The sequence below is a fragment of the Heloderma suspectum genome, chromosome 1 (genome assembly GCF_057233095.1).
Source record: "Heloderma suspectum isolate Gila_16-S chromosome 1, 16-S_ref, whole genome shotgun sequence".
In the NCBI taxonomy this organism is placed as follows: Eukaryota; Metazoa; Chordata; class Lepidosauria; order Squamata; family Helodermatidae; genus Heloderma; species Heloderma suspectum.
The window spans coordinates 380,704,060-380,729,032 of NC_139458.1; the positions used below are offsets into that span (position 1 = coordinate 380,704,060).

The 24,973-nt window shown below is 44.8% G+C and overlaps 2 protein-coding genes across 9 annotated transcripts in view; one reads left to right on the forward strand and one right to left on the reverse strand.

Moving 5' to 3' along the window:
• Window positions 1-850: 850 nt before the first annotated feature.
• MRPL14 (mitochondrial ribosomal protein L14) lies at window positions 851-19,143 on the reverse strand. 5 transcript variants are annotated; one of them, XM_084828467.1, is made up of 3 exons: window positions 18,604-19,143; window positions 9,044-9,137; window positions 851-1,420 (listed from the first exon to the last, which is right to left on the reverse strand). In XM_084828467.1, the coding sequence occupies exons 1-3, from the start codon at window positions 18,872-18,874 to the stop codon at window positions 1,057-1,059; spliced, it is 729 nt and encodes a 242-aa protein (XP_084684593.1). In that variant the 5' UTR covers window positions 18,875-19,143; the 3' UTR covers window positions 851-1,056. The 5 variants fall into 5 exon arrangements, with proteins under 5 accessions (XP_084684593.1, XP_084684592.1, XP_084684594.1 ...); XM_084828466.1 differs by having other exon boundaries at window positions 18,597-19,143; XM_084828468.1 differs by lacking the exon at window positions 18,604-19,143 and adding an exon at window positions 17,908-17,968.
• Window positions 18,077-24,973, forward strand: part of TMEM63B (transmembrane protein 63B) — a 115,203-nt gene continuing 108,306 nt past the window's right edge. For all 4 annotated transcript variants that reach the window (XM_084828462.1, XM_084828463.1, XM_084828465.1 and 1 more), the window contains exon 1: window positions 18,077-18,348. The gene's annotated coding sequence lies outside the window, so the exon portion shown is untranslated. The remainder of the gene's footprint in view (window positions 18,349-24,973) is intronic.

Here is a 24,973-nt window from a genome sequence, read left to right on the forward strand (position 1 = left end):
TGTGCTTGACTTTCTCTGGACTGTGCCCATCGAATCAAAGTAATGCCACCTGCCAAGGCTTTGTACATCTGCACATCCCAAAAGTTCCCAATTCTTCTCTGAGGCAGCCCAATTTTTGCAGTCAGAAGTGGGCATACTGTATTTGCATGCATTAGTTATTCCTAATTTATTCTGCTTTCAGTATCAAATATGGAATTATTTGGCAAGGATTGAAGATGGTAAAGGCATAACAACATAAGAGCTGTTCTGGATCAGATAAAAGCCCTATCTAGAAAACCATTCTGTTCCCACAGTGGCCTACCAGACGCCTCAATAGGAAGATTTCAAACAAAATAGGAGCACATAGCTCTCTCCTCGTTGTATCCCCAGCAACTGGCATCAAGAGGCATACTGCCTTCTTCTCCATGAATTTGAGGACAAACTACAAAAGGAAGAAAATTATTAACACAATGGATAAACTCATCATTATTAAAGGGGCATAGTTTGTTTTGTGGCAAAGCCTGAAAGGGAAAACGTTGGGATAGTAATACTGTCTATGTTTTTCTTTTCTCTCCATTTTCTTTCTTTTTATCAAAACTAAAGCATCAGTACTTTGTCATAGAATTGTTTTTGCATTTTGGCAAGTTGTTTTTTTATAACCAATATAAAATGTTTCAACAGAAGTTTAACAGAAAAACACAGAAGTGACTAATTGGAGATCAACACAGTACAGTACATCAGCATCCAAGCCCTTATAGGATTGTCCTCGCTTACCCCTCAGATTGGGTCATATCATATGCTCCGCCTGTCTTTTTCTCCCGTCTCCCTCACCCACCCTCCTAAAGCCATGAATCACGCAAAACAAAAGTAGTGGATTAACACTCTGAGCTTTAATTATATGGTCAGAATAATTGTCGCGAAAAGAGCAACATGTCCTTTGGAAAGAAGTCATCGTAAGAGGCATCCAATTATATGCAAAGACTTCACCTTATTATTATTTTTTTATTCTTCTTCCTCAGATCTTGTTAGAAGAAAAAGTACTACTCGACAAGATGCTGCACCACATTCCCTTGCTTGTCACACGAAGTTCTGGGCAATGGCTAACACTTTTGAGAATTCTTGCCGCTTCCTCAGCATAGACGGTATTGGAGTTTTAATTCTTGTTCCTACAGGGTTCCCGTTATCTTCAATGAGCACCACGTTGTTCGAATCAAACCTGGGAGTCATGCGAGGGCCGGGCATCTTGTGCCCGACAATTAAGGCCTTTTTCTTTTCCCCCTTGATAGCCAGAAGGATTCTGTCGCCTACTTTGCCCACGCCGTTTTTGTTGTACACGTGGATGCATTTGGGGGGGCGATGATACGGTGTGTTTCCCAAGGCGCTGTTATCTACGACTCGCACACGAGTCATCTTCTGTATCGCACGGCACAGCCCACTGATACTGCCAAAAGATAAGCAAAAAGCTAGACAGACGTCCAAGGGACAGCCAAGGGTAACAGGCCCAGTTAAGAATGATACGGCATTACACTGACCTCCCTAGCATTCAAAACATAACTGAAAGCTAAAAAAACCAGTGCTCTCCCACAAAGGAATTTTGATAAATGTGAATCAATGGGGTGGGGGTGTCAAAGTGCAGTTAAAAAAAAAAGTGACCAAGCACAGCACAATCATTTTCAAATTACTGCCCTTCAGGGAACCTTTCCACATCAGCTTATCTGCTGAGAAACCCCAATATACTGCAGAGGATTCTGGGATATATTCTAGAAGGTTTGAAGGAGGCCAGGTCACGAACAGGAAAAAAAAGTATATAGTTAGTCATTTCCACTCCGAAGGTTGATTCCTCACAGAAGGCTGATGCTGATTAGATGCTAGTCTGACAGGTTTTTCTGGCTTGTTTTCCCTCTTCCCCTAGAGTGAAAGAGTTATATAAAGGAAATCTGGCCAATGAGAATCAGGTTGTGATCCTACGCACACTTACCAAGAAGTCAGTCCCACTGAATTCAATGGGACTTACTTCTGAGTAGACATGAATAGGATTACACTGCTATTCCCAAAAGACTTCTGAGCTGTTTTGTTACCAGGTGATTTGCTCCATGACTTACAACTAGTACATTACAAGTGAGCAAAGCTGTATGATTGGTTGTTGTTTTTTTATAGCGAGATAAAAGGCACCCTGGGAAATTTGTTAGTGACTTTCCTCACATGTCCTTTTTCCAGTCAGCCCCATAGAGGGGAATTTGGAGGGGCGGTGGCAGCATCACAGAGCCACAGTGCATCTGCAGCAGGCCGCACAGGCAGCCTCTGAGGGCCCAATGGGGCCTGTGGGTTGCCCACCCCAGTTTTAGTCAAATACTTTCTGGAATGCTATTTTTTACATTAAATGACAGAACTTTGTCGAAGACGAGCAAGATACTTAAACTACAGTATCTGATACCTAGTGGAATTAATAAGGATTGGAAGTGGCTTCTCTGCTAAAAGGTTAATAACTCCCCCCAAATGGTTGCTAATTAAATACTAGTCTGATGAGTTTTTCTGAAGGGTTTATTCTTTTTTGGCTCTTCCACTAAATAGGAAATGATTGGAGAGGGGAACTCTGGCCACTGAGAGTCTACAAGGGACTTGTACCACGGATGGTGTTGTGGCCATCAGCTCAGAAAGTAGACACAGTAATTTGGAGTGGAAAATAGGGATTATACCAACAAGATTAAATGGAATATATCTAGATGAGATGTCAGATTTGCTAAACTGAAAACTCAATACTTATATGCATTTTTTTCCAATGGAAGGCACACCTATTTCTGCATCCCACAAGTCAGTATCATCAATAATGTTTTAGTAAATTCATTCATTGTTCTATCTGAGGAGGGGGATGGACTCGATGGACTTATAGGCCCCTTCTAACCCTACTGTTCTATGATTCTATGATCTCTTAGAAGCAATTCATTTATGACCCCCTTTTTAAAGTAGCCATTCTTTACTTCCTTAAAGAACCGGATTGCCAAAATTCCTGTAGCTGTAATGCCGGGGGCGTTCAACCTTTTTTCAGCCCAATTCCATTTCAGAGAAGCTTCCAGAAGCCGCATTCCAGTGGTAGGTGGAGCTGAAGACAATGGGGCCAGAAATATCAGCATATTTTAGCTTAAAGCTCTTATGGCCAGGAACTATGCCCTTGGAGAGGCATTTCAACTTTTTACAGGGGGGGCGGGAGAGACTGCACAACAGCTGGGAAACAGCCAATCAATTGGTGATCAGGGGAAAGGGGGGGGCAGGGGACAAGGGCATGGCCATTTGGGGAACCCAGAGGGCCGAGTTGTGGCTTAAGAAAATAACTCTGGCAAAATTTAAGAACTTCTACTTTAGCCCCACCTCTAGCCCACCTTCAGCTTTAAGCAAAAAGAAATCAGTAAAATTATTGCTGGCAATACATTGTTGTCTTCATCATTCAAAAGCAAAAATAAGTAGAGAAGGTGGCTTTGGGTAGCCAACATGCATTCACCATATCTATTCAAAGGGGCCCAAAGGCCTTTCTTCCAGAATGGCAAGCAAATGGACTGCAGTACATTTGAACAGAACAGATGAAGCCCAACGGTTGGCTGAAGTTGCTGACCTCTGCTGACATCCGTCTGCCTCCATAAGAGAAAGCCAGATATAAGAATGAAAACAGGACAAAGATGTTTGACTTTGAAAAGCTAGTCAAAAGGCCAGTGCACAGCGGTAGAGCACCTGCTTTGCATTCAGAAGGTTCCAGGTTCAATCCCTGGTATCTCCAGGTAGGGCTGGGAAGGAATCCTGCCTGAAACCCCAGAGAGCCATTGCTGCCAGTCAGTGTCAACAATGCTACACTAAGTGGGCCCATGCTCTGACTCAGTATAAGGCAGCTGGGAATTATGGGAGTTGCAGTCCAACACATCTGGAGGGCACCAGATTGGGGAAGGCTGTTATAGATGATACTGAGCTAGATGGAACAATCATATGACTCAGTATGGCAGCTTTCCACGTCCCTAGATCTGGCTCTGAATAAAACAGAGGGCAAATTTGCAAAGTGGCTATACAAAGACACACAGAGCAATTATACATACATACAAACATACATACACATACACACACACACACACACACACAAATAAATACATTAATTGTAACATATTAATAAAAGTAACATTTTTGAACAAGACACCAGCAGCCTTTGAAGGTAGTTCAGAAACTTCAGCTGGTACAGAATGCGGCCGCCCAAGTATTGGTGGGGGTGAGATGATACAATCACATACAGTAATGGCTATGCTGAGCCAGCTGCACTGGTTACCGGTGTGTTTCCGAGCCCAATTTAAAGTGCTGGTTTTGACCTTTAAGGCCTTAAGTGGTTTGGGACCAAGTTACTCGAAGGATCACTTTCACCTATATCAGCCTGCCCGCATGTTATGATCAGAAAAAGAGTCCCTTCTAACCAGTGAGAGCAGTTAGCTGGGTGACCACATGTGAGAGAGCTTTCTCTGCAGTAGCCCCACACCTTTGGAACAAGTTGCCATTGGAGGTCCACCATGCTCTATCATTGCAGGGTTTTAAGAAGGCCTTGGAAACATGTTATGTTAGGAAGAGGGCTTTCTCTTGATATGACTGCTGTTGTTATTGCTAGTTTTATTGTTGGCTTTTATTGTTTTATTGCTATTTTACTGTACTTATGTTTTATCACCTTTAATATTTTAACTGTTTTGATGTATTTTATTGCTGTGAGCCTCCTAGGGAGGGCTTCCGCCCTGAAAGGTGGCCAAGAAACATTTTAAATAAATAAATAAAATATAGATTTGCCCAGGAAAATACACTTGCTATGTATGGAAGCTCAGGAAATGTCCACCTCGGCAAACTAAGATCCACAAAAGCAACTGGGCTGACCCCAGTCTCCACCATCCCAGTTGCCAAACTGGGGCCTCAGGCTGTTCCCCTTTCTGCTTACATTGACCACTCAAGACATTTGTGAAGAGCCCGCTCTTCTCTCAGGAGGTCTCTCATTCCACAAAGCATTCATTACACAATGGAGGAACCACAAATGTCTTTGTTCCCTCTTGAACGTGAAGTGCTTGGCACAAGTATTTCCCGCAAACTTGTAGAGCAGCACGCTAGATGCCAGAAGGGGGAAGGGCACATGCCTGTTCCCATCTGAACTTAAGGGCATTTTTATGAGCACACGAAGCCGACATATTCCAGAGAACATGCCAGGGTTTAAAGTGTGCACTGGGATGCGGCCATGTGCACTGGCCCACCCTCTACGTCTCTGGGAGTGCCGGGCCCACCCCCTTCAGATCAGACTTCGCCATGTTGAACTGGCAAGGTCTGAAAAGGAGCTCTACTTGTGTTTGCTTGAATGTGAGCAGACTTCTCTCTGTGACTGCGGACCCTGATAAGGCAGGGTCCGTGACCACACCGACCCACCCATGTGTTCTCTTGAAAGCCTGAAGGGGGGGTATTGAGTCGGACCATTGATTCAAGTCACCTAGGCTAGAACTGTCTACTCCACATAGCGGTGGCTCTACAAAATCACAGGCAGAGGTATTTCCTTGTTCTGCTACCAACAGCCTTTTAGCTGGAGATGCCAAGAATTGAACGCACCTGTTCTCCCTGCCCCCCCCCTTTTAAAGAGCAAAATATGGAGAAGAAAGAAAAGAAACCGATTCAGCCTTGGTCTTGCAGGTGTAACTCCACAGGACAGATCTTCATCTCTATTCCAAGCACTTCTGCATACATTACAAGATTGCAATCCAGCACGCTGTATTTATATGCATACAAGTTCCACTGATTTTAATGCACTTGCAAGTACAAGTGTGCTCAGTCACATGCCCTCAATGAAAAAGACAGATATGTATTCAGAAGATTCCTACTTTTCACACTACCGCTCCTAATGGAGACTTAAAACGACTTGCAGGAAAAGAGCCACCACACCACCGTTTTGATCCTGTTTCTCCGGTTCGATATTACAGTCATCATCTTGCTGCAGATCTAGCTCAAAGTTTGCTGGATGGTTCTGCTCTCCTCCCCTTTGATCCGCAGTTTAGTAGGAGAAAGTGGCAACACTCCAGGTTTGCCACACAAAAACCAAGAGGACAGCTTGGTCTTTTGCTACACCGCAAGAAAGCATTAGACATCCTGCCCATGAGAATTATTTCCTTGTGCTTCAGTATGCAGAAATAAGATGAAACCACAGAGTTCAGTCCTCCACTTATATATGGGCTGTAGGAGGAATTAAAATAAATGCCTACGATTTTCTCCAGCCTCTTTTCCTCATAAAGGTATCTTTGCTGCAGAAACAGACACAAGATGAGCAGCCAGAAATATATACATTTAAGCTTGCCTGTGTGTGTGTGTGTTTTAGCATTTCTGCTTCAGGGCCTTTAACAGCAGCCTGAAGGGCAAAGCAGACATTACATTAATTGTGAAGCATGTAGCCGAGGCTGATGATGACGACGACGACTTACATTTCTATACCACCCCCTAGCCGAAGCTCTCTGGGCGGGTTACGGAAGTTAAAACATTAAAATACAATATACAAAGTTTAAAAGCCATTTACATAAAAGCACACAGACGATATACACAAACAATATATAACTAAAAACAACTTTGAACAGTCAGTCATAACTGAAGACACATCCAGGAGCGACTAAAACTCATCATGTGCTGCTGCCAAATGCCTGGGAAAGGAGGATAATCTTTTTTACTCCAAAGCAACTGTGCGCAGTCCTGATTTGGATCAAGACCACAGTTCACCAGTAGGGAAGAATTAAACGTCCCCACAACCACTTTCTGATATCTCACCACCCCCACCCCAACCCTGATGTGAGGTTTAAAAAGAAAAAACCTCCACTGATAGCAATGGATCTTTTTTTCCCTTTGTAACCCCTGCATGAGAGGAGGATTGGGGAAGCAAACTTTGGGGGGGGGGGAAATCCTCCTCTTCCAGTGTGGTGGACCCAATCCAAATTGGGGCTGCACCAACTTACTCTAGAGAAAACAAAAGCAAAGATAAGCCTCAGCTGCACACTACACAATAAATGCAATGTGTAGTTTGACCAAGATTCCCAGAATTATGCCCATGATTACTGCCCCCCTTCCCACTGGCCACATCACTTTATCTCCAGTCTAGGAGAACGTTCCACCTGCTGAAAGTCTGCATGTCCAAGCACAGGGGTAGTGCCGGTATAAATAATTGTGTTAAAAGTCAGCAGTCCCAGATATGCCAGTATTAGAAATAGCTCTGGCTGCAGTAGAACAAAGGAAGGATACAACCACTGGAGGCTGGTGGCTCCAATGTCAGTGGGTCAGTGAACCCACTCTGGGTTTCAGTCAGAACCAGTCATCGCTCCTTCAGAGTTCTGACTGAAACCCAGAGCAGATTCACCACCCCACTGACATCGGAGCCACCAGCCTCCACTGGATCCAACTCGCCACATGCCCATTTGCCAGTGTGAGCAACAACTGGTGGAAAGTGACCGACAGCACATCTTTGAGGCTGCAGCGGTGCTCCTCCGGCAGTCAGGACGGGCCTCGCGGTGCTGCAGCAACAGCCTCTACTGGCCCTGATGGAAAGACTGGGAAATGCTGCCATGCCACAACAGACTTTCAAGCCCTGCAGAAAAGTGATACCATGGCCAGGAGGGGAGCAGGATGTTTAAAAAAAAAAAGGTTTTATAAGGCTACAGTGAATTTTAGCCTGTGTAAGTCGTTATACAGTGGCCTGTGCTAATTAAGAGTGCGATCCTATGCAGGTTTAGACTGAAAAAAGACATGCAACTCGTGCAAACGATTGCACCCTAATACTTCTTCCCTCTTCCTCGTCATTACCACACGTTGACATAATTTCTTTGAGCGACCTGGAAAACCCATATCAAAAAGACATTTAGGCTGCAATCCTACACCCCTTTACTTGGGCATAAGACCCATTGATCATAATGGGACTTACTTCTGAGTAGACAAACATAGCTGTCACAGTACAATCCTAGACATGGCCACTCAGAAGCCCCATTGAACTTACTCCCAGATACATGAGTACAGGATCACAGCCTTAATGGCACTTTAAAATTACTACACTATTATAAAACATCAAGGCCTTGATAACAGAGTATCAGCTACCTGCTGATCTTAACAAACTGGGATTTGTCAAGGTGAATAGCTGAAGCAGCAAGTTTGAAATCACTTATAGATCTGTTAGTTGCCATTTGAATAGAATTAGCCTCTAAGTGGAAATTGGTTTAGTAGTGCATGACTAGGGGAGCAATCCTATGGCTGCTAGACAACGGCTAGACGGCCATAGGATATGCTGTTTTCCGGGAACCGACCTCGGAGCACGGGCTCCAAGGTAGTTTCTGGGAAAACCAACCCCCCCCCCCCAATTCCGCGCTGCCTCAGAGGCAGTGTGGAACAGCCCCGTTCTTCACACTCGCAAGAGGAGCGCAGAGGGGCCAGAAAGAAGCGTGGCTGGGGGCGTTCCAGGGCAGGGAGATTATAGCTGCCTGTACAACACATCCAATGTGTCGTACATCAGCCTGTTCCATGCTCCTGTGGCTAGACAGCCACAGTCGGCTGTCTAGCATAAAAAGCAGGGCAGGAGACGCACAGAGGGAACAATCCCCTCTGTGCTTCTCCTGCCCTGCTTTGGATAGGCGGTCGCCTCCGAGTTTGGAGGCAGCTGCCTATCTAGATAGGATTGTGCCCTAGGTTACTCAAGAGTGGTATTACATGGGAATGGTTAACAAATCATGTTAGGACAAGAGAAAACAGATATGGGCCTAATGAACTTCAGTGGGTATTTTTTATATTCTTTTGGAATAATTATTTTAATCAATAGGATGAACGTGGAGTAACCTTATCAATACTATAAATTCACAAACCATGGTTCTAAAAATAACCATGCGATATGGAATCTTATAATTTTGCTTATATAGAAAACAGGTAGGGGAAATCTATCTAGGAACACTAGATTTGCTTCGCCCCCTTGATTTACGTTCCATTAAGAAATATACGGAAGAATAGAGCCAGCTTCCGTACTATACTCTGTTAATCACATTGGAATAAATACCTGAAATTTCGTTGATTTGCTGCTCTGCTTATTTGGGGTAGGAATAACCCCAGGGACCTTTTCAAAAGAGCCATCAGGATTCTGGTAACAAGCCCTGGACAAGAAACAAAGAGATTATTCTTGATGGCTGCAGTTTTCATAACGATAGCACCAATTCAATTCCTAGGGACATTCGGAGTGAGGGATTCTGCTACATTGCCCCCTGAAAGCCCTCAAAAGCATGCATTGTATCATTCGCAAAGCAGCACAATGTTCCCTCCTTAGATCAGAGTCAACCCAAGTCACTTACACGTAACACAATGGTACCGTATTTAGAAAAGAAAACACTGCAGTGCAGCTTTCTTCTTCAAGGGCATAGATCCTCTCTGTACAAGAATTCTCCTACACTAACAACTGTCAGTTGTTAAGTATTTACATTTTGAGAATACCTGTACATGGAGAGAACACAGCCCCCTAGCTATTAGTATGCTGTACCAAACCATTTAGCAGCTACAAACTCTTTTTTAAAACATTCAAAGGGCCAAAAAGATATATTATTTTTATTCATTTATTTATTTTTGCTGCTAGCTTTCAAGGGAGGCTAGCACAAACATTTTAAAAGAGCTTTAGTTACAGTTTTTTTTAAAAAAACTGATATCTAAATTGAGATTTTATGGGTTTATATGTTTTATTTATATATTGTTTGGGGTATTTCTTAAAAAATTAATAATCAGAAAGCAGTCTAAATTTAATAAAAAAATAAGCAGGGGAGCTCAAAATTAAGACACCACCCAGTGATATTTCCCAAATAGCAATCAAAAGACTTCCCAGACTGGTCTGTCCACAAGTTATCTCCTTTAATATATATAAGCTCTTAAGAATGCAGTACACGAAGCTTGCAGCATCTTTGCTTTGCTTTAACCAGGCTAAGAGTTGAGAATATGTATCATAATAAAACTCTTCACTTTCCTTCAACCACAGACACTTTTATGCCATACCAGCATTCCCCAATCTGGTGCCCTTCAGGTGTGTTGGACTACAATTCCCATAACTCTCAGCCAGCCAGATGGGGGTTGTAGTCTAACATCTGAGGGAAACCAGGTTGGGGAAGGCTTCCATAGAAAGCTTTGCTTTGGATGATTTTTTTCCTAGTTACAAAAAATACAATTTAAAGTTTCTAAAAGTAAGATTCCCTCCTACTTAGTTTTCTGAACCTTTCTTTTAAGGGCTAGAAAACAACAGATTTTGCATTATGAATAAATTATGAAAGGTCATATCTTTATGCTTTAACCTTTATTTGAGCATCAGAGAGAGAGAGAGAGAGACAGACAGACAGAATTTAGCTGCACAATTTGGTTTTGGATAATAAAAGGTCTAAAGACACCACAGAATTGCAGGCACCTCTCAGTTTCACGCAGCAAGATCTTCAGGTTCAAAGTGACCAACATGGAAAAAGAGCTTTTGGCATAGTCAGAGCAGTAACCACAAAGTAACCACACTGCTAGAGCACTGACCACTAGAAAGGACGTAAATAAATTAAATGTTCCTTCTTCTTAACTTTAAGTACCACAATTATCTGCAATCTAATGATGTGCTTGGGGAAAAAAAACCCTCTTCTCTCTTGCCCAAGTCTCTCCAGTGATTACTTGCAACAGTTACCCTAAAGATACCTTAAAACCATCTTTTCCAGTGAGCATGAAGCTTCTATGTGCCACTGAGTGGTTGTTTTGGCTTGGGAGGAGGACATAGGTGGCAATTTATAATACTGCCTCTGGCCTGCAGTATTAACAGCAGACTGCATTACATGGCTGCTGTAAGCTACTCTCTTTCAGAACAGCCCTCCAACTTGCAAGAGGGTATAACAGTGAACTACACTACAGGACCATGGTATACTAATCTCTCAGCCCAACAAGCAATGTGGAGGACAAAAACGATGGATAAAAATGCAGGGTCGGCATAAGCTACTATCTATTTCAGCCCAACCCCTAACCTGAAATAGGTGTCATACCTTTGAACAACACTGCAGAGTTATTGTAAACCACTCAGAGCCTAACCTGCAGTATTCAGTGTGAACTGCAGAGCTGTCGTAAGTCACTCTCTCCCAACCACAGCTCCTTCCAACTTACATTATGGGAAATATGAACTGTGTTTGCTTTGGAATTTACATTGGTAGGGATATTTTTTTTATTCCTGAGTTAGAAGGAGCAAGAATTTATTTTGACTGATTGATTGATTTGTTGTTGCTACCTTTTGGAACTTTATTTGGAAGGGAGACACATTGGGGCCCAATCCCAGCTTAATTAAAATCTTGGATTTCTCCACTGATTCATGTGAGCAGCTCTCACTTCTGTCCTTGGGGATGTTTAAAAACAGCTTCTTGGTGTGAAACATGAAATGACCTATCCAAACAATGAGATGGCTTTTGCTACACTTTTTATATCTATGTGTTTCTTCCTCTGTCCTACTTTTCCAGCCCCAATAGGCAGCATTCCGTGCCCACTGAGCATGCCCAGTCTTCACTGGGTTGTGGGCGGGGGGGGGGACCGTGACGGGAGGTCTCACTTATTATTTTTTTCATTAAAGATTTTTTGTACTTCTGCAAACCTTGGAGTTCCCGATTCTGCCAACGCAATGCCTACCTTTAAGGGCCTTGGAATGTGGGCTTTGTAAAGTGGGAGGGGCAGGGAATGGAGAGGAGAGAGAGAGAGAGGACAGCTGAGAAGGGGAACCAGCACTGTGTGAAGAGAAAGGAGAAAGAAACAGATAAAGCTGGAAGAAGACTGAACATCCACAACAGAGACTGGCAACAAAAGACTAAAGGAACTGGGACAAGCAACTGTTGTTGGTCTAGCAACAGTAACGCTACGCTTTATAGTGAATTGCAGCCTTAAGTTAGAGTTGTTCATATTTGGTTTATAGTTCTATTAATCATTTTCTTAATATTGTTATTTACCAAACATCCTAAAGTTAAGCAAATATTGTTAAATATCTATTTTGTTTGCCTCTGGAGTGATTGCCCCTCCTTATCCTAGTTGCAGAAACCTTAAGCATTACACCAATACCTCCCTTTTGTGCATGGCGCTCTCCTCTGAAGTTTGGAAATAGAATATAAGATCAGGAATACTCAAGATAGGCAAAGAAAGAGGTATTCTTGTTTTGTTATTTATATTCTTCTCATATTCAATAATTCATGATACACCCATTTTCAGGCAGATGCTCGGGGAGAACTGGGAAGTTCCCGGGTTCAAATCCCCTACTTCTATGAAGCAGAGACCTTCAACCAGTCTCAATTTCTCAGCCTCACCTACCTCACAGGGTTGCTGTGTGGATAAAAAAAAAATGGGAAGGGGGAAGGGATAGATACGTAGGCCAACTTGAACACCTTCAAAGAATCGCAGGATAAAATGTAATTAATAAATATAAACTATATGGCATCATACAAATTAAAGGTCAAGTACAACATGGATGGGCATACTTCTGGCTTGTGGGATCTACTCTGTTTTTTTACTAGAACCCAGAGAGTGACCAGCTGGAGCCTGATACAAAAGGCACACATACGCTTATTAATTCTGAGTACCAGAAATTAATGGAGTTCACAGTCCTTCCCCACAAAAATCCACTCCTGGGTACCCAAAGTTTTCTTCATGTCAGTAGTATAATTTAGAGCAGCAGTGGGTCCATTTTGTGCTGCTAATGATAAACAATTGGGAGTCAGAAATCCTTCCTGATCTACCAGTAGATCCAGTAATACCTTCAGCCCACCCCTGATGTAAATCAATTAACTGTAAATACATTTCCTCATATGCAAGATCCTTTTAGTCTAAGGGGGCATGCAGCCTAATTGAATTAATTCCAGAAATAAGTCCCAGCATTCAATGGGACATTCTCCCAAGCAAACTGTGCACATAACTACAGACTTACTCTTGAATAAGCTGCAATCCTGACCAAAAACCTAAGTCCCACTGAACTCAGAATAAACACGCACAATATTGGACTGTAACTCATGCATATTGCTGAGTCTACTTGGCCAACAACTGTCCTCTCAGTGCTAGCTGTTAATGACAAATGAGTTGTCAGACCACACTTTCAATAAAGGCAAATCAGGTACTACCGACGGTTTGTCGATTGGAAGGGAGGCTCCCACGTTCTTCTAACCAGTTCATCTTACTTCAGTTTATTTTTTTGGAGCACCTATAACCATGCACTTCTTACTCTGGTGACAAAAAAAACACTAATCCACGCTGCAGCTCATTTTGTCCACCTGATGATATACTATGTTTTCTTGGTTCCACTTGGTCTATCTTTATCTTTTCAGCCTGTTATGCAGCATTGCAGGACAACTAGGCAGATACAGGGAAATCTATCAGTGGCTACTAGTTATGATGACTATATATTACCTCCAGTAGGGAAGGCAGTATGCCTCTCAATACCAGTTGCTGGAGAACACAAGCCCAAGTGTTATCGCACTCATGTCCTGCTTGTGAGCTTCCCTTGGGTATCTGGTTGGCCACTGTGGGAACAGAATGCTGAAAAAGACAGGTCTTTGGTCTGATCCAGCAGGGTTCTTCTCAAACTACAGGTTCTCATAGGCCATCCTCTCCTCTGACCCCAACTTCAAAACCAAAAAAAAAAAATGCTCCGTTTGGAAATGTATTAATTATTTATTGAACCATATTTATTAATCAGTCCATTAAAAGAAATGTCTAAGTGATGTACAAAATACTACAGAAAAAGTTCATAATAAAACACCATAAATTATGACTGTATGCTGAAAAGTAGCTTTCTGGGAATGCTTGTTAGAACAAGTATGTTTTCAGTTAGCAACAAAAGGCAACCCCAGAAGAGGTTACTGTTAGAGAGTTCCAGAGAGTGGGCACTATGATATTAAAGGCCCTATTCCGAGTCACCATGGACCAGGACTCAAAATCATAGGCACCACCAGAAAGGATCTGCTGACGAGCACAGCAGCCAAACACGCAGATACAGGATCAGCAATCTGGGAAATATCCAGGTCCTTAGATGTTTAGGGCTTTGTCAGCAAGTACCCAAACCTTAAACCTGGCTGAATGGCATATATGCAGCCGGTGCAGTTTTCTCAGCATAGGTATAATATGCTGGTGATGACCTGCTCCCATTAGCAACCTGGCTGCAGCACGCCACATCAATTGCCACTTGCAGACCAACCTGAAGGGCAGCCCCACATAAAATGCATTGCAATAATTCAGTTTTGAGGTTAACAATGCCTGGACCACAGTGGTCAAGCTATCCCTGTCTAGGAATGGCCATAGCTGTTTTACCTGCTGGAGCTGGCCACAGGCACTCCTAGCCACTGAAGACACCTCTGCCTCCAGTGATAACGCTGGATTAATAAGCACCCCCGGACTATGCACCTGCTCCTTCAGAGGGAGTACAACCCTGTCCAAATCAGGCAACTGACCCAATTCTCGGACATGGGAACCATTCACCCACAGAGCCTCCATCTTGCTCGGATTCAAACTCAGTTTATTGTCCCCCATCCAACCCCACCACTGCAGCAAGACTGCATCCAAGGCTTGCATAGCCTCCCATGATACAGATGTAACAGAGAAACAGAGCAGGGCATCATCGGCACACTGATGGAACCTTGCACCAAAGCCCCAAATAACCACTCCCAACAGCTTTATAAAGATGTTAAATAGCATTGGGGATGAAACAGTGCCCTGCAGCACCTACACTCTAAATACCAGGGACCGACGAGCACTCCCCAAAAGGTACTCTCAGCAACCAACACTACAGATAGTACCAGAACCATCAAAGAATGGTGCCTCTAATGCCCATCTCACAAAGTCACTGCAGGAGGATACCATCATCAGTGGTATCGAAAGATCCAGTAAGGGCAACAGGATAGAATCATAGAATAGTAGAGTTGGAAGGGGCCTACAAGACCATCTGATCCCTGCTGGATCAGATAGAACTTCCCTGTTCCTCACCCAGTGAAAGTCATCCATCAGGGTAACCAAGGCTGATTCAGTCCCAAAACTGAGCCTGAATCCAGACTGGAATGGGATGCCAAGATAATCAGTATCCACCAAGGTCATCTGCAATTGCCCCTCATGACTCTCTCGAGAACCTTTCCCCAAAAGAGGGTATTTGTGGCTGGGCAATAGTTGTCAAGAACTATAGGTCCAGGGTGGGCTTCTTAAGCAGCAGTTGCACCACTGCCTCTTCCAAGGCAGCAGGTACTACTCACCAGGGTTGATGTTAACAGCCTCCAGAATACCTTGCAAAGCTCCACTGGACAGCTACTTGAGGATGGAATGGAGGCAGCGAAACAAACTTCTTTTGCTGCGCACCCTGCCACGTAGTAAGCATGATGAGGTGTTTTTACTCATGTTTGTCAACTTCACAGTCAGTCTTCTACCACCTGCGCTCTAGCCATCATGTTTCATCGTCCTGATCTGGCTCCACTGTGCCAGAGATGCCACTCAGGAACACTTGTATCAATAGCACATTTCATCTCCCTGTTCCAATGCAAAACCAGGGCCTTGGCAGGATTGCCAGTTCAATGCACTGGAAAATTCCCTAGAGTATTCAGGAATCCATCAGATTTCTGAAATGTGTTTCAGATGCTCTGTAACAGAGGGTTTGTATAAAGGATGTGGAGCTGTAATGCCAGCATAGAATGAGGAATATAACCAAGCAAGAACTATGAGGTCATTACACTTACACCTGAATCTTATGTACACTTACATGGGAACAAAAAATGGAGAGGAGGATCATGTAAGCTGCCTTGAGTTCCTTGCAAGAGGAGAAAGGTGGGATATAAATGTAGTAATAAAAAATAAATAAGCCCCATTGAACTCAGTATGACTTACTTTTGAGTAAATAAAGGGGGACTTGCTTCCAAGGATTGTTGAAGCCTTGATTTGACTTTGATTCACTGGATCATGGAGAAAGCAAGAGAATTCCAGAAAAACGTCTATTTCTGCTTCATTGACTACACTAAAGCCTTTGATTGTGTGAATCACAACAAACTGTGGCAAACTCTTAAAGAGATGGGTGTACCAGACCACCTTACCTGTCTCCTGAGAAACCTGTACGAGGGTCAAGAAGCAACAGTAAGAACCGGACATGGAACAACCGATTGGTTCAAAATTGGGAAAGGAGTACGACAAGGCTGTATATTGTCACCCTGCTTATTTAATTCATATGCAGAGTACATCATGAGAAATGCCGGGTTGGATGAATCACAGGTCGGAATTAAGATTGCCGGGAGAATTATCAACAACCTCAGATACGCAGACGATACCACCCTCATGGCAGAAAGCAAAGAGGATCTAAAGAGCCTCTTGTTGAGGGTGAAAGGGGAGAGTGCAAAAGCTGGTTTGAAACTCAACATTAACAAAACTAAGATCAGGGCATCTGGCCCCATCACTTCCTGGCATATAGAAGGGGAAGAAATGGAAGCAGTGACAGATTTTATTTTCTTGGGCTCCAAGATCACCGCAGACGGTGACTGTAGCCATGAAATTAAAAGACGCTTGCTCCTTGGGAGGAAAGCTATGGGAAACCTAGACAGCATAGTAAGAAGCAGAGACATCACCTTGCCGACAAAGGTCCGCATAATCAAAGCTATGGTTTTCTCAGTAGCAACGTATGGCTGTGAAAGCTGAACTATACGGAAGGCTGAGCGCCGAAGAATCGATGCTTTCAAACTGTGGTGCTGGAGAAGACTCTTACAAATCCCCTGGACTGCAAGGAGGTCAATTCAGTCCATCCTAAAGGAAATCAACCCTGAGTGCTCATTGGAAGGACAGATACTGAAGCTCAAATATTTTGGCCACCTAATGCAAAGAGAAAACTCCCTGGAAAAGACCCTGATGCTAGGAAAGATTGAAGGCAAAAGGAGAAGGGGACAGCAGAGGATGAGATGGCTAGATAGCATCACCGATGCAATGAATATGGACTTGAGCACACCCCAGGAGAGAGCGCAGGACAGAAAGGCCTGGCGTGCTATGGTCCATGGGGTCACGAAGAGTCGGACACGACTGAACAACTGAACAACAACAACATTTAATCAAAAGCAAGTCCTCCTGAGTTCAATGGGCGACTTCCAAGCCTGTACACAGGGATGCAGCCGTACTTTGAAATCCTGCAGAACTTACTGCTGAATAAATATCCACAGGATTGCACTGTTAATGACCTTAGAACAGCTTTCTCCAACCTTGTGGCCTCCAGACATTATGGATTACAACTCCCAGCATCACTGACCATTGGCCATGCTTGCTAGGGCTGACAGAAATCCAAAGCATCTAGAGGGCAACAGGTTGGTGAACGGAGACTGCGCAGATTACAACGATTAAGGGCACAATCCTATGCATGTTTAGACAGACAGAAGTCCTATAATTCCCAGTATTCCCCAGCCAGAAAGCTGAGAGTTGTAGGACGTTTCCCCCGTCTACACACGCATAGGTTTGTGCCTTAAAGCTGCAATCCCGAACACACTTACATGGGAGAAAGACCTATACAACTCAGGCAGCCTTACTTGTGAGTAAACGTATTTAGGATTTCAGTCTCGCTGAAAGCAGCGGAGCATTTCTGAGCAAACATGCACAACATTGCGGGGAAGTCACGTCGTCTCGGGCTTAAGGCTGCAGCCCCAAATACACGTACACGCGAGCAAGCGCCATTAAACTCAGCGTGGCTCCCTTCCGAGTAAACATGCACAGGATCGTGCTGCACGCTGGGCTTAAGCTCGCCCGGGCTGGCCACCTCCCTGCACTTACAAGCTCCCTCCCCAATACTGGGTTTTCTCTTTCTCCCCCGCCCCCATGTCGTGGGCCGCAGCATAACGTCACGCAGCGACGCCCCCCGCCCCAAGACCCCCCGAGGAAAGCGGACCTCACCGAAAGAGAGGCCCCTGCTCGGGCCAGGCGCTTCCTCAAGTACGCAGGCGCCCCTCCCGGAGCCTTTGCATGGAAGGGCGAGGAGACGCCTAGGGGCGCGCGCATGCGTAGGACGCGACGGGGAGAAGCTCCGCTCCTTTCTTTCTCTCTCGCTCCCGCCCTCTTCCCCGGTCTCCTGCCTGCGCTGGGCGAAAGGCGCCGCCTCTCCGCTCGCGCTCCTCATCCCTTTAGCCTAGAAGCCGGAGCTGGGAGGAGGGGGCGCGAGCTCAGGAGAAGAGGGGGAAACCGGGGTGCCTTCCCTTCGGAAAGGGGGCGCCAGCGAGAGCCCAGCGCACACCGAGAGAGAAAGAGAGAGAAGGGGGCGGGAGGGAGAGAGTGAGAGCGAGAGAGAAAGAGCGAGAGAGGGAGGCTAGGGGGAGCCGCTCTGCCTTTGACGCCGGGGTAAGTCGCTGGATGAGTCCCATTGCAATGCCTCGTTCCTCCTTTCTCCGCCCTCCCTCCTCCTCCCCCCCCCCCCTGCCGCAGCAATAACAACTCCAAAGACCTGTTTCCAAAGGAGCCGGGCAATCTTGGTCATCCCCAGCGGATCCCTTGGGAAATGGCTCTCGGTGGCTCCTTTCTTCCCCACCCCACTTCCCTCCCTCCCTCCCTGCCTGCCTGTCTTCCCGGCGCGGTGTGTGTTTACTCGCCGGCGACCTGCGGGCGCGCTTGTCGTTCCCTTCGCCTCGGCATGGAACAATGGCAGCGGCGTCGCTCCAGGCTCCTTGCTAGACGGTGGCCGCGGCGGCGAAGGGAGGTAGGGCGCGTGAGCCCGGGCTTGCTCTGCCTCCCGCCCCGTGCGTGCGCCCGTCCCTTTGCAGAGCCCTGCGGCAGGCGCGGAGGCTCGACCCCGAGGGCTGCTTCTCCGGCTGGATGAGGCCGTCTTCCCCCGCCCCACCCCGGCTGAGCCGGACGCCGTGACATTCATTCCCCGCTCCCGCCCCCACCGGCCCGTGGCTGCGTTTCATTGCAGTCCTCTGGATTCTCCCGCACAACGTCGAAGGGGGAGAGAGGGCGAAGACGCTTTTATTCGCCATCGGGCGGTCGCCGCGCTGGGTTTCCAAGATCCCATCAGGCTGTGTGTGTGTGTGTAAGTAATGTATGCGCGCTGTGAGTGGATATAGATATCCATCAAGATGGCAAGGAGAGGCGGCGGCGGCGGCTGGGTGTTTCTTTGTTGCCGTCTCCGCTCTGGGTGGTGCGATCACGATGATCGTGATGATGTTGGTCCGCGATGCTGCAGTCACTCCCCCTCTTCCGTGTGCATAAGGTGCGGTAGGGAAGGGAAAGAGAGGGAGAGCCATTTCAGGGAGCAAGTTTTCCCTTTCATGCGGCTTTTGTTTGGAAGATTCTACCGCAGCCTTTGTAGGAAATGCACCAAATGTTTCTGGGAAACGGGCCCGAAAGAGGCAGGCACAGAGGGAACCAAAGCAAATCCATGCCGTCTGCTGTCTGTCCCCGACCCCCCCGCCGCTGCCTCTGCCTTCTCCAGGATCTGATCTTGTTCAGAAGATAACTGACAGCAATCAGTCAATCCAAAGAGCTTTCCTCAAATTGTGTTGGGACTGGCAGAGTCGTAGAACAGGCACCTTCTCCTAAAGGTGCCTCCTGTGTTGTGCCATTGTAATGCCTTTACCAGTTACCTTCCTTACATCTGGAATGTACAAGCCATTCTAAGCCTAAACCACAGGTGTTTGCAAAAATGGATTAATCTAGATTAGATCTGCTAAACTTTTTAAAAAATCTGCTGCTGTGCTGACTGGCTTCGCCTGATTCTTCATCCCTCCTCCTCCCCCAGCTTATTTATTCTCTCCTATTTTCACAACAGTGTCATCCTCCACCTCCTTCCAGCATTCCCTCCAGGGTGCTCCTCCCCCTGCTCTGATTATAAATAAAGAATTGGCCTGAATGCAAAGGGAGGCACGTTGGTGAGGGGCGGGTGGGCTGAGGAGTGAATCTTCCACTGTTCCGTTCATTCCGGTTGTGCTGAACAGTTTCTAACGAAGACAATTTCCGTGCATCCTAATGACACTGGCTTGTTCTAACTGCAGCTCTGCTGCTGTGGGTGTGACTGGATCTCAGGTTGTCAACATCTAATGATAACCGCTGGAGATGACTTGCTTAGTGTTGGTGTGGCAGACTGAACATTTGGAATGCTGAATGGATGCGGAATGAGTTTTGTTAGATAGGCTTTATGCTATCTCCAGCTGTGTTTGAATCTGGCACTCGAATTGGAAGGTGCAGATGTTTTGTCTGTACAAATGCTGAAAGCCTGGATATGTAGCAAGCAATAAATGCTGTTGATACTGGGAAAGACTTAGGGCCGTGTAATGTCTCCTCCAATTGCACCATAATTAAAGTTCCTTCAGATGACATTTGAATCAGTGATAGACTTTTTACATGTATAAATGTTTTATGGCCATTTTTGGATACATAGAGAAAAATGTAAACAGTGGGTATCCATAGATGAGTTGTCATTAATGACTGTGCTCTTTGTCATTTATATAATATGTTTAATTTGAAAATTAATTTACACTTCTGCAGTATTTACCTTCCCAAGAGCCTGGAAGGAAAGTCACTGTTGTTCCCATGTTACAGAAATGGAGTTAAGGCTGGGGGATACAGCTCTAGCCAAGGTCACGCAATGAGTCCAAGCTATTCATGGGATCTGAATGCAGATCTCCCAGATATGCATCCAACTGTCCATCACTGAACCACACTGGATTTTGGTTAGTCTTTCCAAGTGCCAGTTTCTCCCATGGATGATGTACCCCTTCAGTGCTAGACTGGAATTGTGTTGGGAGTAGGGCAATAGTCGTGCACTGGTCACTAGTTTTGACTCTTGTTAGTCATTGGTCTACAGTTTGAACTTCTGCTGATCTACAATGAGAACCTGTGTTGTTTGTGGTTCTTGGTCCATTACAGGTTGGGTGAACTCCAGTCTATACAGATTTATGTATTTATATGCCACCCAACGGCCAAAGCTCTCTGGGCGGTTCTCAAAAAATAAATTTTCTGTGAAATGAGAAGCGTGTTTCATTTTGTTTTCCCCTGGAAAGGTCTGGAGCTGTAATAACTGAGAAATCAACTTGCTAATGTTTGTACATTAGAACACAACTATGCTCATATTCCATAAAAGAGAGACTAGTTTAAGTTGAATACTTCACCAAATTTATTTTAGTTATATATTTCCAAAGATTGTCAAAGTTCCAGGCACATTATTCCCATCATGAAACACTGCAGCAAAAAAAAAAAATCAACATCACAAAGATAAAATGGCAAAGCATGAAAGATCTTAACAGTAGTCCAAAACCTCATCTAATGTGAAGCAGCCGTATCAATCAGATATGCTATTATAATAACTCTGTGACATCGCTTCCTGCAAACAGCTTGTTCCTAATCTTTGGCATTGCTGTGGCCAATGTAGGTACTCTTTTTATTACTTGAGGATCATGCCGGGCAGCCCTAGCATGTTGATTCAGACATGAGTTCCAGTAAGTTCAGGATTGTGAGTTCAGGCTGGGAAATGATCAAAGGAATGGGCAAAAAAATAAAGCCAGTCAAAATTGGGTCCAAAGGCTTGGCTCTTTTTCTAGGTTACTGGGACAATAAAACAGATACTTGGTTTCTATTCATTACACATAGATCCAAAGGTGCAGTTTGTAGCTGGTTTTACAGTAATGCTCTCAAGAGGAAAAAAACATTTTGAGACCATCAATTTGAATCCTTAAGGCAGAGTAGATCTGTCTTAAGAGCAGTGTAAGTCATATTTGATAACTTTTATTCCAATGAGCATTTTAAAATATTTTGAGTCGTGGAGTATGTCTAAAATCATTTACACTGTACATATGTTAAACCTCAATATCTCAATACTAGTTTTAATTAGTTAGCCTGAAGAATACGTAAAATGTACAACAGGTGTATGACAGGAACCACAGCAGTAATCTAGATTGTTAAACTTGTAATTCTTATTAATTTTTGTAGGAAAAGCTATGTTGTTCTGTTCTTGTAAGATAGAGAACAAGTAAGACAGAGAACAGGTAATCTATTGGGATTCAAAACACTGATCTTGTTAACCGTGACTCAAAATTATCATCTTTAACATTATGAAATGTGTTTAGCAGTGAAGTATTTGAAAACATAGTATATTGAGGGCAGGGGGTGCTTTTATTTCCCTGGTTCTTTTTTGCAACTTGGGCCAACTGCTGTATGTTTTACAACTTGGCCATGCCTCACACATGTGATAACATGAAACGTGCTGTCTGCATTTGTCTTAGATTCTTTGGGATACAGGTGCTAGAAGAAAAGTGTAGTGCAGGTGGCTGACAGATAGAGGATATAAGTTTTTGGGTAAGAAGAACGTTTTCCTTTAGAGGACAGGAGTTACTGGAATGCTACAGAATTCTCATAGTAGGATTTATATGTTGTGTGCATAATTGAGATGGGCCTGTCTCAATCCATATCTAGTTCCACACATTCAGCTGGTCATATGGTTGATCTGGTGTTTCGGTCTGGACAGGAAGACAATGATTGTGGGTGGAGGACTTCAGTGTGATCCCTTTGTCATGGACTGATCATTCCCCAATGAGATTTAGGCTTAAAGCAGAGGTCCCCAACTTTTTTGGATCAGTGTGCACATTTGGGATTTTGAGAGCATTGTGGATACTCTCACAAAACGGTTTCCCTGGGGGCTTTCCCATACATAAAGTGACATGCATGTCACATAAAGTGACATGGTGGACATGGCCAGTCACAAAATACTCATTTTCCAGAAAGCAAACTGATGAGGCTAAAAGAAAAGTAACTTCTCCAAGTTACTTTTCAGCCATTTCTCTCCCACTTTTTCTCACTCTGTTGTTCATCCAACAACACCCCAATAGTAAGACATTCACCAACAGCAGTTCCAGATCCACCATCTGACATGCTGGGGCTGACAGCTTGTGTGCCTTCAGCAGCTGTGGACTTACCTGGTATCACCTGGTAGCAGTGCTACAATGGCCAAGGAGCCAAGCATCTGCTCAGCTCCCCAGCCCATTACGCTGCCAGGCAAGCCTTTTTGCGAGGGGGGGGCTGGTGGCTCCCACAACTCCTCCCTTTTCTGCTCATGTATGAGCAGACTCCCCTGATCATTAAGAACATGAGAAGAGCTGTGTTGGATCAGACCAAAGGCCTATCTAGTCCAACATTCTATTTCCACCATGGCCAACAAGTTGCCTGCAGGAAGCCTACAAGCAGGACATGAACACAATTATAGCGCTCTCTCATTTGTGTTCCACAGCAACTGGTATACTGGAAGCAATGTATAGCCATCACGACTAGTAAGCACTGATAAGCCTATTCTCCATGAATTGTCTAATCCCCTCTTAAAGCTATCCAAGTTGGTAGCCTTCACCACAGCTTGTGGTATATGCAGTATGAAGAAGTACTTCCTTCTGTCTGCCCTGAATCTCCTACCATTTAGCTTCATTGGGTGACTCCAGGTTCTAAGATTATAAGAAAGGGAGAGGGGGAATCTCCTTAGCCACTTTCTCCACACCATGCCCCCCACCCCATATCCCCCACCCTTTACACGGCTTTTTTCTTGTCATTTTTCTGTCCTTGGGTCATAGAGGAGTTGCTCCAGCCCCTTGATCATTTTCATTGTCCTTTTCTGCAGCTTTTCCAAGTCTACAATATCCTTTTTGGGATGTGATCACCAGAACTGTACAGAGTATTCCAAGTGTGGTCATACCAGAGATTTGTATAAATATATTGTGATCGTGGCAGTTTTATTTTTTGGTTCCTTTCCTAATTATACTTGACAATAGAAGTTGCCTTTTTCACAGCAGCTGCACACTGAGTCCACATTTTCATCAAGACATCCATCACAACCTCAAAGCCCCCTTTATGGTCAGTCACTGCCAGCTCAAACCCCATCAGTATATACATGAAGTTGGCATTTTTGCCTGGATATCTATCATTTTATACTTGCTTACATTGAACAAGAGTTGCCATTTCAACGCCTATTCCCCCAATATTGAGAGATTCTTTTGGAGCTTTTCACAATCCCTTTTTGTTACACTCTCCCTATGCCTCTGGGTAAAACTTTGCATGAAGGGAAAGTTTGTGGCTACCACACACACCTTGCATAGGTGGTCTTACACAGCGGCTGCAGTGCTGTAATGCAGGGGTAGGCAGAAAGTAGACCTCAGATTTTGAACCAACTCCCAGAAGCCACTGACAGCATGGCCAATGGTCAGGACTGTTGGGAGTTGAAGTCCAAAACATCTGGAGATCTACTTTCTGCCCATCCATGTTGTAATGGGCCGGCAACCCATTACAGTATCACCGCCACTGAGTAAGCCCGCATGTGAGAGGGGGAAGCTGAGGCTGGCAGCTACAACAGTGCTGCTACCATGGAAGCCAAGAGGGTGGAAAGGGGGGGGTGTACACTGATGGCAGCTTTCCCAAGCCCCCCCCCCCAAAAAAAACTGGAATTGGTCTGATTATTGGATTAGGCATTTCCTAGAGGGCTCGAGCTAACTATGTTTCATATCTTGCTGGGGTACATGGAATATTCCACAGTGGTGTCCATGTAGGTCATTCACCCCAGTTATAAAGAGGAGTTATACAGATTGGTGATATTGCAGTCTACCCTTTTCTCACTTACCTTGGTAAGTAGGTATATTATTTTACATCACATATCTCAGTGTCAAAATCCACTGTAACTATTACCCTGAGTGACATTTCCAATCTGTGTCAGTAGTAGCAGTTTGGGAATAATTCCCTTTCCGTTTCCCTCTTTCCTAGTCTCTTTTGTACAGGATCTCCCCCGACCTGGCATGGCTACCCAAGCATCGTTCCAGTGCTACTTTCCGCTCTGCCTACTACAAGCATGGCTTCTGTCAAAAACCTCTCAATTGTCACGCCAAGGCAGTTAATTTCTCTTCATTAATGATGCTTAATGATTATGACAGGGAGGGGCTGTAACTCAGTGGTAGAGCCCCTGCTTTGCATCCGGAAGCCCCCAGATTCAATCCCTGGCATC